This window comes from Chiloscyllium punctatum, chromosome 10 (genome assembly GCF_047496795.1).
Source record: "Chiloscyllium punctatum isolate Juve2018m chromosome 10, sChiPun1.3, whole genome shotgun sequence".
Taxonomy (NCBI): Eukaryota; Metazoa; Chordata; class Chondrichthyes; order Orectolobiformes; family Hemiscylliidae; genus Chiloscyllium; species Chiloscyllium punctatum.
Window position 1 is genome coordinate 37,339,058 of NC_092748.1, and position 15,477 is coordinate 37,354,534.

Here is a 15,477-nt window from a genome sequence, read left to right on the forward strand (position 1 = left end):
CTGAAGAACTGCGTCAACATGCAATTTTATTCACACTATAATTTCCTGATTGATGAAAAGTGCAAAGCCAATATAAGTATTGTAAATCTTAATGGTTATTTTTGTAAAAATTAAATTCATCCCAACATCATCTCAAAATATTTTATGATTGTTTAGTTCAATCTATCAAATCCACTTTTTTAAGTTTAACCAGTAAGATCTTAATGTGAAACTCAAATAAAACTATTATAACATTTTCTTTCTATTTTAAAGAGTTTTATCAGCTTATTCTTATCATATATGTCAAATTTGTTGCCTTAAACATTTTCCGAGTATCCAGGAACTGTGCTTCAAACATGCAAATGAATGGTTTCAACAGAATCTAAATCTCTCAGTGTGTTAACCATTCCTCTCAGATGCCAGAAACAGTTTCCTCTCAGGGATTTTACTTCCTTTCTGGAAATGATTTTAGTCTACAACCATTTTGGAACTTTCTACTTCAGAGTTTCCATCTGCTGTTTGGACAGCCATCTGACTGCTTCCAGAGTGTTTCTTCACATCGCAGGTAATTTCATCCAAGTTTAATTCTTGCCTTTTGTTTACTTGCTAATTACCCAGTTTAAGTCTGTAGGGGGACAGAAAGCTTGTGTTCATTATTATATTAACAAGGGCCTTAGTGCAGACTGACGTGGCACGAACGGCTGTGATAAAGTGGAGTTCTGTATGTGCAGTATTAGTAGTTGTTGCTAACTTTTAACTCCATGCTGCACACAGGCTTTATGCTTCAAATGCAGGAAAAAAGCAAATGAATGACATATGGTTTTAAAACCATATGTAAAGGAACAGCTCTCCTGTTTTTTGTGAGTTTAGGGGCCCAGTTTGACTTTTAACTGACTTCAGGATTTATGGAGGCCAGAAGGCATAACAGAAATTATAACTACCTTTTGTTGAAATCAGTCACAGACTCATGAGTAGCGCTGACTATTTGCAGATTCTGCCATGGGTTGTGGGCTACGAAAGCTGGAAGAGTCTGATGATAGTAGCCCTGGCAAAATATTTTCTACTCTGAAGAGACCACAAGTAGAAACAAAGACTGATATTTCATATGAATACCTTTTGTTGGATTTTACTTTGGATATTGGTGAGTCTCATTTGCTTCCCTGCTCTTTCTGTTCAAAATTATCTTGTTGATTAATAGTACAGTTAAAAGGTCTGCTTGTACTTACTTTGATTAAAAAGCAGACAATTGTTTAAGCAGTTGTTTATATATATCACAGCCAATAGTCTTCAAATTAGCCAATTATATCGTTGTTCACTACTAACACTCCAAAAGTGTGAGAAAATCAATTGGGACTGAAGTTGTTTCGGTTAAACAAAGCAACTTCAGAACTGGTTCTAACAGCGACCATATATTGCAATTTCATAAGTGAGAATTCACACATGTCATAAATTTAAAGTTTGTGTATGTCAATATTTTTCTGTTCACAATGCTGCAGCCTCTCTCCTGTGTGTAAGGTTTAAAGTTAGCACCCTCAATTTAAGCTGGGTTGTTTGCTGTACCAAAGCAAATAAACATGCCCAGCTGGCAGTATTATGGAAACAGAGCATCCAGTGTTCATTTGGAAGTTCAAATTCTGAGAAGGAGCTGAAATAGTGAACTCATAATTCTCTGAAAACTTTCCTGTCAATCAACAATAAAACCACCTCAACCTATGTAATCAGACTCTTGTTATTTTGGTCTAAGTAATAACTGTATATTGTTTTATTAGCCAGTGCTTTATGATTAAAGTCTCTAGAATGAAAATTGGGTTTTTGGGTGATTTTGTCAACTTTAATATATTCCCAATCTCCTCCCCTCCCCTACTGCTCCTTTCTAAACACGTTCCTCCTGTGCTGATCTATTGTTTCATAGAAACCAGATGTCACATTGACTATTTTTCACAGGTGAACTTATGAGTGACTGACACCATTCCTTTCAGCCGTTAATATCAAACTAATTTTACAGACCATCCATATATAAAAGCACTTTGTAACATAGGGCCACTGTAATAAATAGGAGCAAATCCCTGGAATTTCCTGTGAAGAACACTATAAGTAATTGTTTCAATCCCACTCAATTCCTGGCCAGTGAAATTGGGGCCAGTTAATGAAGACAAAGCAGAAACTGTATTTAGAGCCCAAGGTGGCTTAGAGATGGATGTTTTACTCCTGAAAACTTAAGGGAGGAAAGTTTATGCAGCAGAGGAGTCATATTTTGATCCCAACTTCCGGATCCAGTGCAGGCTAGATGCTTGTCACACCTTTCTAATGAAGACATGGTGTGGGTTATTCCGCTTCACTGTTGAAGTGTTTTGTGACAGTGAGGGAGAGTCATGTTGTAGAGTGGTGGTGCCAAAAGCCCTGAGCATGGGCTAAAGAGCAGGTAAAGCTGGAAGCCCTGAGAGTGGACTGAAGAAATGTGGAGCCAGAAACCATGAGGAACAGCACAGCAATAGAGAAGGAACAAAAATCCGAAGCCTTCAGTTGGGACATTCTGGACAACACACAACCAATCTGAGTAGACAAAATCCCTTTGTAGGCTAGGTGTCAAACTAACTATCCTTGTACAATTGAGAAAACCAGCAGTGGATGTGCTATGAGTGTGCCAGCTTTAAACTTTGTTCCTTCACTACATTTCAAATTCAAATGTACTCCAAAGCCATGTTGTGAAGAGTGGGAACTGTAAGAAAAAGAGAAAGGTTTGAGATCACTACCCATTGCTTCTGCTGAGAGAGTGATATTTCTCTTCCCAAGACTCAACAGCCAAGTCTGCACCATGATTGATTTGAGATTAGGAGTTGAGTTCTCGATTGTTTCTCTTGTGTGTCCAGAATGTTACATCACTGTTGTGCATTGTGAAAAGTTTAGTTCTGCAACTAACACTTGAATATACTTACAGGTTAGATGCCAGTGGAATAAAGGAGTGCCATCAGGAGTTTTCAGGTGTTCTGCATGTTGTAATCTTGTGATGCATTTTGATGTTGGGAGTGAAATTCCACAGAACAGGTACCAAGAAATTTTCTTGAAGATTGGCCAATCAGGTTCAGGTCACTACTGACGTTATTCAACTTCATAAATAATGCTTACTGTTTGACAGATGAGTGAAAGAAGTGTTTGATGGAGCTGAAGCAGGTTTTGGAGGAGCTGAACCTGGCTATCCCCATGAGGGCAGCCAAGGCATTGCCAATCTCTTCAGGAGGACAGGCAACAGAGAAGGAAATCTGGACAGATTTGGAGGGAATACAGAAATATCGAATGACCCTTTGGCCAAAGACTGGATCAAGGATGTGCAGAGAAGGTAGCTGGTAATTTTCTTGACGGAGCATATATTCAGAAAAGTGTACAGAGATGTCTGGGGAAGAGATGTCGATGTCTAAAGGAGATCCTGACAGCAGTAGTCCATCATAGCTGCAGCAGAAATCCTATGGGAATAAATAGTCTAAAGATGAGGATGTGGTCTGCCTATCCTTTGAGTTTGTTGACTTGTTCAACTGAATCATTCTCATAGATCTCTCTCTTTCAAACAGTTAGAAACACACAGCTGGAAAGTCACCAATCTGAATCAGAGAGGCATGAAAACATCCAGATAGATTTGAATTCAGTTAATACGAACCAGCCCAGACTGTGCTTCTTCAATGTGAATGACCAGATTACCAGGATCATGGAGGAAGAACGCTATCTGGGAAGTATCTGTCAATGTTGATGGGGGAATTTGCACACCATGCCAAAGAGACAGGCAGAGCAAATTGCAGTACAGCAAGATCCAATCTTATCTGCAAAGCAGGCCTCAAGGCTGATCACATCTAAGGCATACTTCCAAGTGGTGCTGATATTGCAAAAGTATTGACCATTTTAATTAAGGCTGCGCTCAGTAACCCGAGAACCCAGAGCCAGCAGGAATCAATACTCCATCAAGTGTAACTGCAATGCCTTCCCACACAAAATAAGAGTCAGGCACAATAAAAGTCATAGAAATGCTGATGCACTCAGCTAGATGAAAGGGAACATGAAAGGGATCACCTGGTAGTCTCCCAGGTATCAGAGGCTTTGTCTGCTACTTGCAAAATTGCAGCACATGTGAGAAGAAACCCCTAGTTGACTGCATTTGTAGCTTAATTGCATTTTCAACAGAAGTTCTACAACTTTCCTACTGCTGTTAGAATACCATTTTACCAATCTTCCCATTTCCAGTTCGTTCCCAAGTGCCCTATAAATCTCTAAGTAAAGTTGGTAATCAGTTTCACATTCCACGGTCTTACACTTTCTGTACACTCCCCCCACCCCTGCCAAGGGATCATTAATTAACCACTGGGTCACAAATGGCAATGGGTGGGAAGGTCAAATATGGATCTTCCTATGCAGCATTTAATTATAGTGAAAGCAGATTCTACTCCACCTAATTAATCTGCCTTCTCATCTCTTGGAACACAACATTCCTCTCTGTATATCTCATTCTAGACCCTTCATGCATAGACCAAATCATCCGCCGACATTTCCGCCACCTCCAAAAAGACCCCACCACCCAGGGATATATTTCCCTCCCCACCACTTTCCGCCTTCCACAAAGACCGTTCCCTCCGTGACTACCTGGTCAGGTCCACACCCCCCCTACAACCCACCCTCCAATCCTTCCCCTGCCACCGCAGGAAATGCAAAACCTGAGCCCACACCTCCTCCCTCACCTCCATCCAAGGCCCTAAAGGAGCCTTCCACATCCATCAAAGTTTTACCTGCACATCCACTAATATCATTTATTGTATCCGTTGCTCCTGATGCGGTCTCCTCTACATTGGGGAGACTGGACACCTCCTAGCAGAGCGCTTTAGGGAACATCTCCGGGACAACCGCACCAATCAACCACACTGCCCTGTGGCCCAACATTTCAACTCCCCCTCCCACTCTGCCGAGGACATGGAGGTCCTGGGCCTCCTTCACCGCCACTCCCTCACCACCAGACGCCTGGAGGAAGAACGCCTCATCTTCTGCCTCGGAACACTTCAACCCCAAGGCATCAATGTGGACTTCAACAGTTTCCTCATTTTCCCTTCCCCCACCTCACCCTAGTTCCAAACTTCCAGCTCAGCACTGTCCCCATGATTTGTCCGACCTGCCTATCTTCTTTTCCACCTATCCACTCCACCCTCTCCTCCTTACCCTATCACCTTCACCCCCTCCCCCACTCACCTATTGTACTCTATGCTACTCTCTCCCCACCCCCACCCTCCTCTAGCTTATCTCTCCACGCTTCAGGCTCACTGCCTTTATTCCTGATGAAGGGCTTTTGCCCGAAACGTTGATTTTACTGCACCTCGGATGCTGCCTGAACTCTGTGCTCTTCCAGCACCACTAATCCAGAATCTGGTTTGCAGCATCTGCAGTCATTGTTTTTACCACCTTTAATCACTGACAAGTTGGTGTCAAACTGCTCATCTCTAATTCTTCACAAATTTGGAGACCTTTATCAAATAATCTGTTAATCTTCTCTGTGTTATCAAAAGCAACTCCATCTTTTATCTCAGTTTGTATTTTTATCTTTTCACAAATGGCTGCATTTGCGGAGAATCCTTGAAAGTATTGTAATGAGGTTAATGAATGATAAGAGAACATAAACAGATTTACAAAGTTAAAAATCACACAACGCCAGGTTATAGTCCAACAGGTTTATTTGGAAGCACTAGTTTTCAACTGGTTGCAGAATCTCCACAACCACCTAATGAAGAAGCAGCGCTCCGAAAGCTAGTGCTTCCAAATAAACCTGTTGGACTATAACCTGGTGTTGTGTGATTTTTAACTTTGTCCACTCCAGTTCAACTCCGGCACTTCCAAATCAGAGACAGGTTTGTGGAATAGGCCGACAAACTGCAGATTAAATTTGATTCTGAGAAGTGTGAAATGGTTCTGTTTGGTAGGAAAAAGTGAGAGGCAAATTGGTTATAATTTTAAACAGGATGGAGCATAGTGATCGAGAGATATATATGCACAAATTATTGCAGGTGGGATGCCAGATTGAGAAAACAGTCAATAAATAACACATATGAAGTCCTTGGCTTTCCAAATACAAGCAGAGTGTACAAAGGCAAGAAAGCAATAATAAAACCTGTGTAAAATGTAAAACACTGGTTCAGTAGGGTACTGTTTCAAGTTTTTGACCCCACACATTGGAAAGGATGTAGAGATATTGGAAAGAATTCATGAGATAGTTCCAAGAATGACAAATTTCAGGTGCATGGTGAAGCTGAATCGATCTTTTTGCATAAGAAAAGATTGTCAGGAGATTTAATAGCATTATTGAAAATTATGAGAAGTCTGGAAGAAGATAGAGCAAAAACTGTTAGAAGGATCCAGAGGACACCAATTTAAGGTGATTGACAAAAGAAACATCAGCAAAATAAAGGTAAACATCCTGATGCAATTAAACTCTAGAAGGTACTGCTTGGGAGTGTATTGCAGGGAAACTCAATCAAGGCTTTCAGGATATAATTAGATAATTACCTGAAGAGAAAGAACGGCATGGTGGCACAGTGGTTAGCACTGTTGCCTCACAGCGCTAGAGACCCGGGTTCAATTCCCGCCTCAGGCGACTGACTGTTCTCCCCGTGTCTGCGTGGGTTTCCTCCGGGTGCTCCGGTTTCCTCCCACAGTCCAAAGATGTGCAGGTTAGGTGAATTGGCCATGCTAAATTGCCCCTAGTGTTAGGTAAGGGGTAGATGTAGGGGTATGGGTGGGTTGCACTTCGGCGGGGCGGTGTGGACTTGTTGGGCCAAAGGGCCTGTTTCTACACTGTAAGTAATCTAAAGTGTAACGCTATGTGGAATGGAATGAGCTGAGTTGCTTTTGCAAAAAGCTGGCATGAATATGACAGACTGAATGGCCTCTTTCTGTCCTCAACCATTTTATTGTTTAATGTATATTGGGTATTTTATCCTGCAGCAAGCAGTCTAATAATTCATGCATCTTTTTGCCACAAGGCTGGCCAAATTTGAATGTGAATAAGGAGGAACCAATATTTATTTCCTACTGACTCTGCCAAACTAGAAACTTCTAAATACAACTTACTCTTTAAGAACAATTTATTCTTTAAGTGCAATTTAAGAACATTCTTTCCTGAACTATGGTGTATCACTGAGACAAATTCAGTTGAAAACTACTTCTCTTGAGTATTCATGAATTGGCGGTGTTAGTGTTGGACTGGAGTGTACAAAGTGATGACCTGATGAAGGAGCAGTACTCCGAAAGCTAATGCTTCCATATAAACCTGTTGGACTATAACCTGATATTGTCTGATTTTCACTTGAGTATGTTGACATTGGTTGACACTTGCCATTTATTTCTTTTAACTGCCTTTCCTAATCTTCTCTAGTTCCTTTCCTGTTTTTTGTGGTTTTGGTACTTTGATTAAGACTTAGGAAAATTTCAGTTTTAAAGAGCTATTTGGAAGGAAGATAAAGGAGAACCAATATAACTAAATTGTTTAATTTTAACGGGTAGCCCTGTTGGTCCACATACACAAATATTAATGGTGTATGGATAAGTTGATTGATGTATTAAAATGCATGCAAGGTACTGAGTTTATAAATATATGAGAAAATATAAGACAAGGACATTATGCTTAAACCTTTATAAATCATTATTTAGGCCTCACCTGACATCTTATTGTATTCAGAATAGCTTGATTCCAGAAGGATGTCAAGGCTTTGGAGAGGATTGTACAATTTGATGGAGGTCTCTTAGAAGCAACAATCCAAATCAAATGCAAAGTATGTTTAGAATAAAACAAATAATAAATTGTTCAAGTGTTTACTCAACCCCTACTTATTTATAGACTCCAGTAATTCCTTCACATCAAATGCTTGATTAATTGATTTGTAAGTCCATGGTTTCCATCGCTAAACTTTATTAAATAGCAGAGTGACATGCATACTTCTCCAGTCTAATGAATAATTCCAGAATCCTTTGGAGGATTATTATTGGGGCACTTATAATCTTCATGCCTACTTCTGTTAAAACCCTAAAATGGAAACTTTCTGGTATTTCGGATTTAGATTACTTACAGTGTGGAAACAGGCCCTTTGGCCCAACAAGTCCACACAGACCCTCCGAAGAGCAACCCACCCAGACCCATTCCTCTACATTTACCCCTTCACCTAACACTACAGGCAATTTAGCATAGCCAATTTACCTAACCTGCACATTTTTGGCCTGTGGGAGGAAACCGGAGCACCTGGAAGAAACCCACGCAGACACGGGGAGACTGTGCAAACTCCACACAGACAGTTGCCTGAGGCAAGAAATGAACCCAGGTCTCTGGCACTGTGAGGCAGCAGTGCTAACCACTGTGCCACCGTGCTGCCCACTTGTTGCATTTTAATACCATTAATTTCTCCATTACAGTTTTTTGTATTTTTTCATGGGATGTGAATATCATTGCCAAGGCCAAAGCTTGTTGCCCATACCTAACTGCTTGCTAGACCATGTCAGAGGACAATTAAGAGTCAACCATATTGCTGTGAGTCTGAAGTCCCATGTAGGCCAGGTCATGGAAGGACATTACTGAACAAGATGGCTTTTCACAACAATATGATAGCTTTAGGGTTACTATTAATTAGACCCACTTGTACTTCCACTTTATTTTATTGAATGTAAATTCAAACAGTTGTTGTGATGGGATTAGAACCTATGCCTTCAGAGCATTAGCCTATATCTCTGGATTTCCAATCTAAGACATTACCTCTAAGCTATAAAGTTATACAAAGCAAATGGGCTATGATGGATTAGAAGGTAATGTCAAAGTGTTTGATGATAGATTGGAATGGCCAACCTTTGAACAACTAAAACATAGTATACAACAAAAATACAATCCTTAAATGAGAAAATACCCAGGAAGGAAAGTGTTCCAACTGCAGCTGACCAATAAAATCAAGGATTGTCTTAGATTAGAAGAAAACTGACATGAATTGAGAATTAACTTTGAAGAATACATGACGTTTTTAAAATCACAGGAAGCTAGATGGTATATTGTTCTGTCAGTTGCTCATGGTATTAGCACAATAGACAGTGATGATCTAAGTTCCAGAAACCAAAATAGAGTCATAGAGATGTACAGCATGGAAACAGACCCTTCTGTCCAATTCGTCCATGCTGAGCAGATATCCCAACCCAATCTAGTCCCACCTGCCAGCACTCGGCCCATATTGCTCCAAACCCTTCCTATTCATATACCCATCCAGATGCCTTTTAAATGTTGCAATTGTACCAACCTCCACCACTTCCTCTGGCAGCTCATTCTATACACATACCACCCTCTGTGTGAAAACATTGCCCCTTAGGTCCCTTTTATATCTTTTCCCTCTCACCCTAAACTTATGCCCTTAGTTCTGGACTCCTGCACCCCAAAGAAAAGACTTTGTCTATTTATCCTATCCATGCCCCTCAATTTTGTAAACCTCTATAAGGTCACCCCTCAGCCTCCGACACTCCAGGGATAACAGCCCCAGCCTGTTCAGTTTCTCCCTGTAGCTCAAATCCTCTAACCCTGGCAACATCCTTGTAAGTCTTTCCTGAACCCTTTCAGGTTTAACAACATCTTTCCGAAAGGAAGGAGACCAGAATTGCACGCAGTATTCCAACAGTGGCCTAACCAATGACCTGTATAGTTGCAACATGACATCTCAACTCCTGTACTCAATATTCTGACCAATAAAGAAAAGCATACCAAATGCCTTCTTTACTATCCTATCTACTTGCAACTCCACTTTCAAGGAACTGTGAACCTGCACTCCAAGGTCTCTTTGTTCAGCCTAGGACCTTACCATTAAGTGTACAAGTCCTGCTGAGATTTGCTTTCCCAAAATGCAGCATCTCACATTTATCTGAATTAAACTCCATCTGCCATATCTCGGCCCATCGGCCCATCTGATCAAGACTCTGTTGTAATCGGAGGTAACTTTCTTCGCTGTCCAGTACATCACAAATTTTGGTGTCATCTGCAAACTTACTAACTATACCTCCTACATTCACATTCAAATCATTTAGATAAATGACGAAAAGTAGTGGACCCAGCGCCGATCCTTGTGGCACTCCACTGGTCACAGGCCTCCAGTCTGAAAAGCAACCCTCCACCACCAGTTGTGTTTCCAAATGGCTAGTTCTCCCTGTTTTCCATGACTTTTAACTTGCTAACCGGTCTTCCATGGGGAACGTTGTTGAACGCCTTACTGAAGTCCTTATAGATCGCATCTGCTGCTCTGCCCTCATCAATCCTCTTTTTTGCTTTTTCAAAAAACTCAATCAAGTTTGTGAAACATGATTTCCCATGCACAAAGCCATGTTGACAATCCCTAATCCGTCCTTGCCTTTCCAAATGTATGTACATTCTGTCCCTCAGGACTCCCTCCAACAATTTGCTCACCACCGTCAGGCTCACCAGTCTATAGTTCCCTGGCTTGTTCTTACCACCTTTCTTCAACAGTGGCACCACGTTAGCCAACCTCTAGTCTTATGGCACCTCATGGGTGACTATCAATGATACAAACATCTCAGTAAGAGGCCCAGCAATTACTCCCCTAGCTTCCCACAGAGTTCTAGGGTACACATGATCAGGTCCTGAGGGTTTATCCATCTTTATCCGTTTCAAGACATCCAGCACTTTCTCCTCTGTAATATGGACATTTTCAAGATGTCACCATCTATTTCCTGACATTCTATATCTTTCATGTCCTTTTCCACAGTAAGTACTGATGCAAAATACTCGTTTAGTATCTCCCCCATCTCCTGTGGCTCCACACACAGGCTGCCTTGCTGATCTTTGAGAGGTCCTATTCTCTCCCTAGTTACCCTTTTGTCCTTAATGTATTTTTAAAAACCCTTTAGATTCTCCTTAACTCTATTTGCCAAAGCTATCTCATGTCCCCTTTTTGCCCCTCTGATTTCCCTTTTAAGTATACTCCTACTTCCTTTATATTCTTCTAAGGATTCACTCGATCTATCTTGTCTATACCTGACATACGCTTCCTTCTTTTTCTTAACCAAACCCTCAATTTCTTTAGTTATCCAGCATTCTCTATACCTACCATCCTTTCCTTTCACCCTGACAGGAATATACTTTCTATGGACTCTCATTAACACATTTCTGAAGGCTTCCCATTTTTTAGCTATCCCTTTATCTTTAAACATCTTCCCCCAATCACTTTTGGAAGTTCTTGCCTAATGCCATCAAAATTGGCTTTCCTCCAAGTTAGAACTTCAACTTTTAGATCTGGTCTATCCTTTTCCATCACTATTTTAAAACTAATAGAATCATGGTCACTGGCTCTCCCACTGACACCTCAGTCACCTGCCCTGCCTTAATACCCAGGAGCTTTGCACCTTCTCTAGTGGGTACATCCACATACTGAATCAGAAACCTTTCTTGTACCCACTTAACAAATTCCTCTCCATCTAAACCTTCAACACTATGGCAGTCCCAGTCTGTGTTTGAAAAGCTAAAATCCCCTACCATTACCATCCTATTATTCTTACAGATAATGACATCTCCTTACAAATTTGTTTCTCAATTTCCTTTTATTTGAGGGTCTATAATACAATTCCAAAAAGTTGATCATCCCTTTATTATTTTTCAGTTCCACCCAAATAACTTGCCTGGTTGTATTTCTGGGAATATCCTCCCTCAGTACAGCTGTAATGCTATCCCTCATCAAAAACGTCACTCCTCCTCCTCTCCTTCCTTCCTTTCAGTCCTTCTTGTAGCATTTGTATCCTGGAACATTAAGCTGCCAGTCCTGTCCATCCTTGAGCCATGTTTCTGTAATTGCTATGATATCTCTGAATTAATCTGCCTTCCCTGTTAGGCCTCTTGCATTGAAATAAATGTTGTTAATTATCAGTCCTACCTTGTTCTCTGCTTTGTCCCTGCCTGCCCTGACTGTTTGACTCACCTTTGTTCTCAATTGTACCAGTCTCAGATTGATCTCTGTCCTCCCTATGTCCCTGAGTGTCACGTTACCACCGCCCCCCCCCCCCACCCGCTCCCCCTAACCTTACTAGTTTAAAGCTCTAGAAATTCTCCCTGCCAGTATACTAGTCCCTTTCCAATTTAGATGCAATCCATCTTTCTTGTACAGGTCTCTTCTACCCAAAAGAGATTCCAATGATCCAAAAATGTGAATCCTTCTCCCATACACCAGCTCCTTAGCCATGCATTCATCTGCTCTATCCTCCTATTCCTGCCCTCACTAGCCCGTAGCACCAGGAGTAATCCAAATATCACTACTCTTACTACTCTAGAGGATCTCCTTTTTAAATTCCTGACTAACTCTCTGTAATCTCCTTTCAGAATCTCTACCTTTTCCTTTCCTATGTCATTGCTTCCGATGTGTACAATGACCTCCTCCTTGAAAACATTCTGCACCCTCTCTGAGACATCCTTGGCCCTAGCACCAGGGAAGCAACACATGATTCTGATTTTTCGCTGCTGGTCACAGATGTATCTGTGTGTGCTTCAGACCTGAGAGTCCCCTAACACAATTGATCTCTTGGAACCCTACGTACCCCTCATTGCATTAGAGCCTGACTCAATACCAGAAACTTGGCTGTTCGTACTAAGTTCCCCTGATAATCCATCACCCACTACATTTTCCAAACAGCATACTCGTTTGAAATGGGGATAACCATAGAAGACTCCTGCACTACTTGCCTACCTCTCTTATCTTTCCTGGAGTTAACCCATCCATGTGACTGTATCTGCAACTTTTCTCCCTTCTTATAACTGCCAGCCATCACATCTCCTTGCTCTTGTAAATTCCTCATTGCCCCTAACTGTCTTTCCAACAGATCCATTCGATCTGATAGGATTCACAACCAGCAGCATTTATTGCCGATATAATCCTCAGTAACCCATAAGCTCTGCCTAAACTCCCACATCTGACAAGAAGAGCATATCACTCTAGTAAAGGCCACTTTTTCTTGTTTCAATCTACAGACCCAGAAAATAGCACTGTCTTATTCCTCTACAAAACACTGCTCAAGATTAAATTAATACTTATGGCTTACATTTTAAGTTTAATCAAGAGACATATCTCAATAAAACATATAATCAAGAAAGAACCCATTCTGCTCACTACTGCAGACTTACCATAAGGCCACGCTTAAAATATCCACTTATCTGTTTCTGTGCTGTTATCTAGCCCAAACAGGTTCTTCCAAGATCCTATCTACCTGCAACTCCACTTTCAAGAAACTATGAACCTGTTCTCCAAGGTGTCTTTGTTCAGCAACACTCCCCAGGACCTTCCCATTAAGTGTATATGTCCTGCTTTGATTTGCCTTTCCAAAATGCAGCATCTTGCATTTATCTAAATTAAACTCCCTGCCACTCTTCAGCCCATTGGCCCATCTGATCAAGATCCCGTTATAATCTGAGGTAACCCTCTTCGCTGTCCACGACACCTCCAATTTTGGTGTCATCTGCAAACTTACTAACTATACCTCCTATGTTCACATCAAAATAATTTATATAAATGACAAGATCCATGCTGTACATCTCTGTGACTCTAAGTAGTAGACCCAGCACCAATCCTTGTAGCACTCTACTTGTGACACACCTCCAGTCTGAAAAGCTACCCTTTACCACCACCTGTTCCACATCAAAATGGTTAGTTCTCTCTGTATTCCATGTGATCTAACCTTGCTTACCAGTTTCCCATGAGGAATCTTGTTGAATGCCTTACTGAAGTCCATATAGATCATGTCCACCACTCTGCCTTCATCAATTCTCTTCATTACTTCTTCAAAAAACTCAAGTTTGTGAGACAAGGTTTCCCACGCACAAAGCCGTGCTGACTATCTCTCATCATTTGGATTCAGAACTGGCTCAAAGGTAGAAGACAGAGGGTCGTGGTGGAGGGTTGTTTTTCAGACTGGAGGCCTGTGACCAGTGGAGTGCCACAAGGAACCACTACTTTTCATCATTTATATAAATGATTCGGATGTGAACATAAGAGGCACAGTTAGTAAGTTTGCAGAAGATATCAAAATTGGAAGTCTAGTGGATAGCGAAGAAGGTTACCTCAAGTATAATGGGATCTTGATCAGATGGGCCAATGGACTGAGGAGTGGCAGATGGAGTTTCATTTAGATAAATGCGAGATGCTGCATCTTGGGAAAGTAAATCTTAGCAAGACTTATACACTTAATGGTACAGTCCTCGAGAGTGTTGCTGAACAAAGAGACCTTGGAGTGCAGGTTCATAGTTCCTTCAAAGTGGAGTTGTAGGTATATAGGATAGTGAAGAAGGCGTTTGGTATGCTTTCCGTTGTTGGTCAGAGTATTGAGTACAGGAGTTGGGAGGTCATGTTGCAGCTGTACAGGCCACTTTTGTAATATTGCGTGTAATTCTGGTCTCCTTCCTATCAGAAGGATGTTGTGAAACTTGAAAGGGTTCAGAAAGGATTTACTCGGATGTTGCCAGGGTTGAAGGATTTGAGCTATGGGGAGAGGTTGAATAGACTTGGGCTGTTTTCTCTAGAGTGTTGGAGGCTGAGGGATGACCTTATAGAGGTTTATAAAATCATGAGGGGCATGGATGGGGTAAATAGACAAAGTCTTTTCACTGGGCTGGGGTAGACCAGAACTAGAGAAGTTTAGGGTGAGGGGAAAGATATAGAGACCTTAATGGCAACTTGTTCATGCAGAGGGTGGTGCGTGTGTGGAATGGGCTGTCAGAGGAAGTGTTGGAGGCTGGTACAATTGCAACATTTAAAAGGCATCTGAATGGGTATATGAATAGGAAGGGTTTGGAGGGATATGGGCAAGTGGGACTAGATTGGGTTGGGATATCTGATCAGCATGGACGAGTTGGACCAAAGGGTCTGTTTCCGTGCTGTACATCTCTATGTTGAGTATTTCCTTTCAATTTCTGTATATTGACCAGATATTATTCTCTCCATCATTCCTTGAACCACATAGAATCAGACTGATAACAGCACATCTGTTGATATAGATCTTTTGAACTGAACCTGCTTCTGCCCTCTCCATTTGTTTGTTTCGGGTTGTAAATTTTAACTCGGTAGGCAATTCATTCATTATCTCATCATGTAGCTTGTCTGCTTCTTGAGCTTACACCTCAGGATTTGTTGGAAACACTGTTTCTTCCAACTGCTAAAAAAGCTGTCTTATTCTTAAAAGAAAGTCACCTTCACACAACTGAAAACCAAAAATGTATTTACAGGGCCATGGTGGCTCAGTTGTTAGCACTGCTGCCTCACAGCACCAGGATCCCAGCTTTGATTCCAGCCTTGGATGACTGTTTATGTGGAGTTTGCATATTCTCCCCGTGTCTGCGTGGGTTTCCTCCAGGTGCTCCAGTTTCCTCTCACAGTCCAAAGTTGTGCAGGTCAGGAGAATTGGCCATGCTAAATTACCCATAGCATTAGATGCATTAGTCAGAGAATGGGTCTGGGTGGG

At 41.4% G+C, this 15,477-nt stretch overlaps 1 protein-coding gene across 7 annotated transcripts in view; it reads left to right on the plus strand.

The window, feature by feature from the left end:
• The first annotated feature begins 405 nt into the window (after positions 1–405).
• rftn2 (raftlin family member 2) overlaps positions 406–15,477 on the plus strand; it is a 69,123-nt gene continuing 54,051 nt past the window's right edge. For 4 of the 7 annotated variants that reach the window (XM_072578938.1, XM_072578943.1, XM_072578944.1 and 1 more), the window contains exons 1-2: positions 406–544; positions 971–1,120. In XM_072578938.1, the coding sequence (XP_072435039.1) occupies positions 442–544; positions 971–1,120 (253 nt within the window). In that variant the 5' untranslated portion in view covers positions 406–441. Of the gene's footprint in view, positions 545–970; positions 1,121–2,917; positions 3,025–3,115; positions 3,317–15,477 lie in introns of those variants that run through there. The other 3 variants (XM_072578940.1, XM_072578941.1, XM_072578942.1) reach the window with 3 other exon arrangements.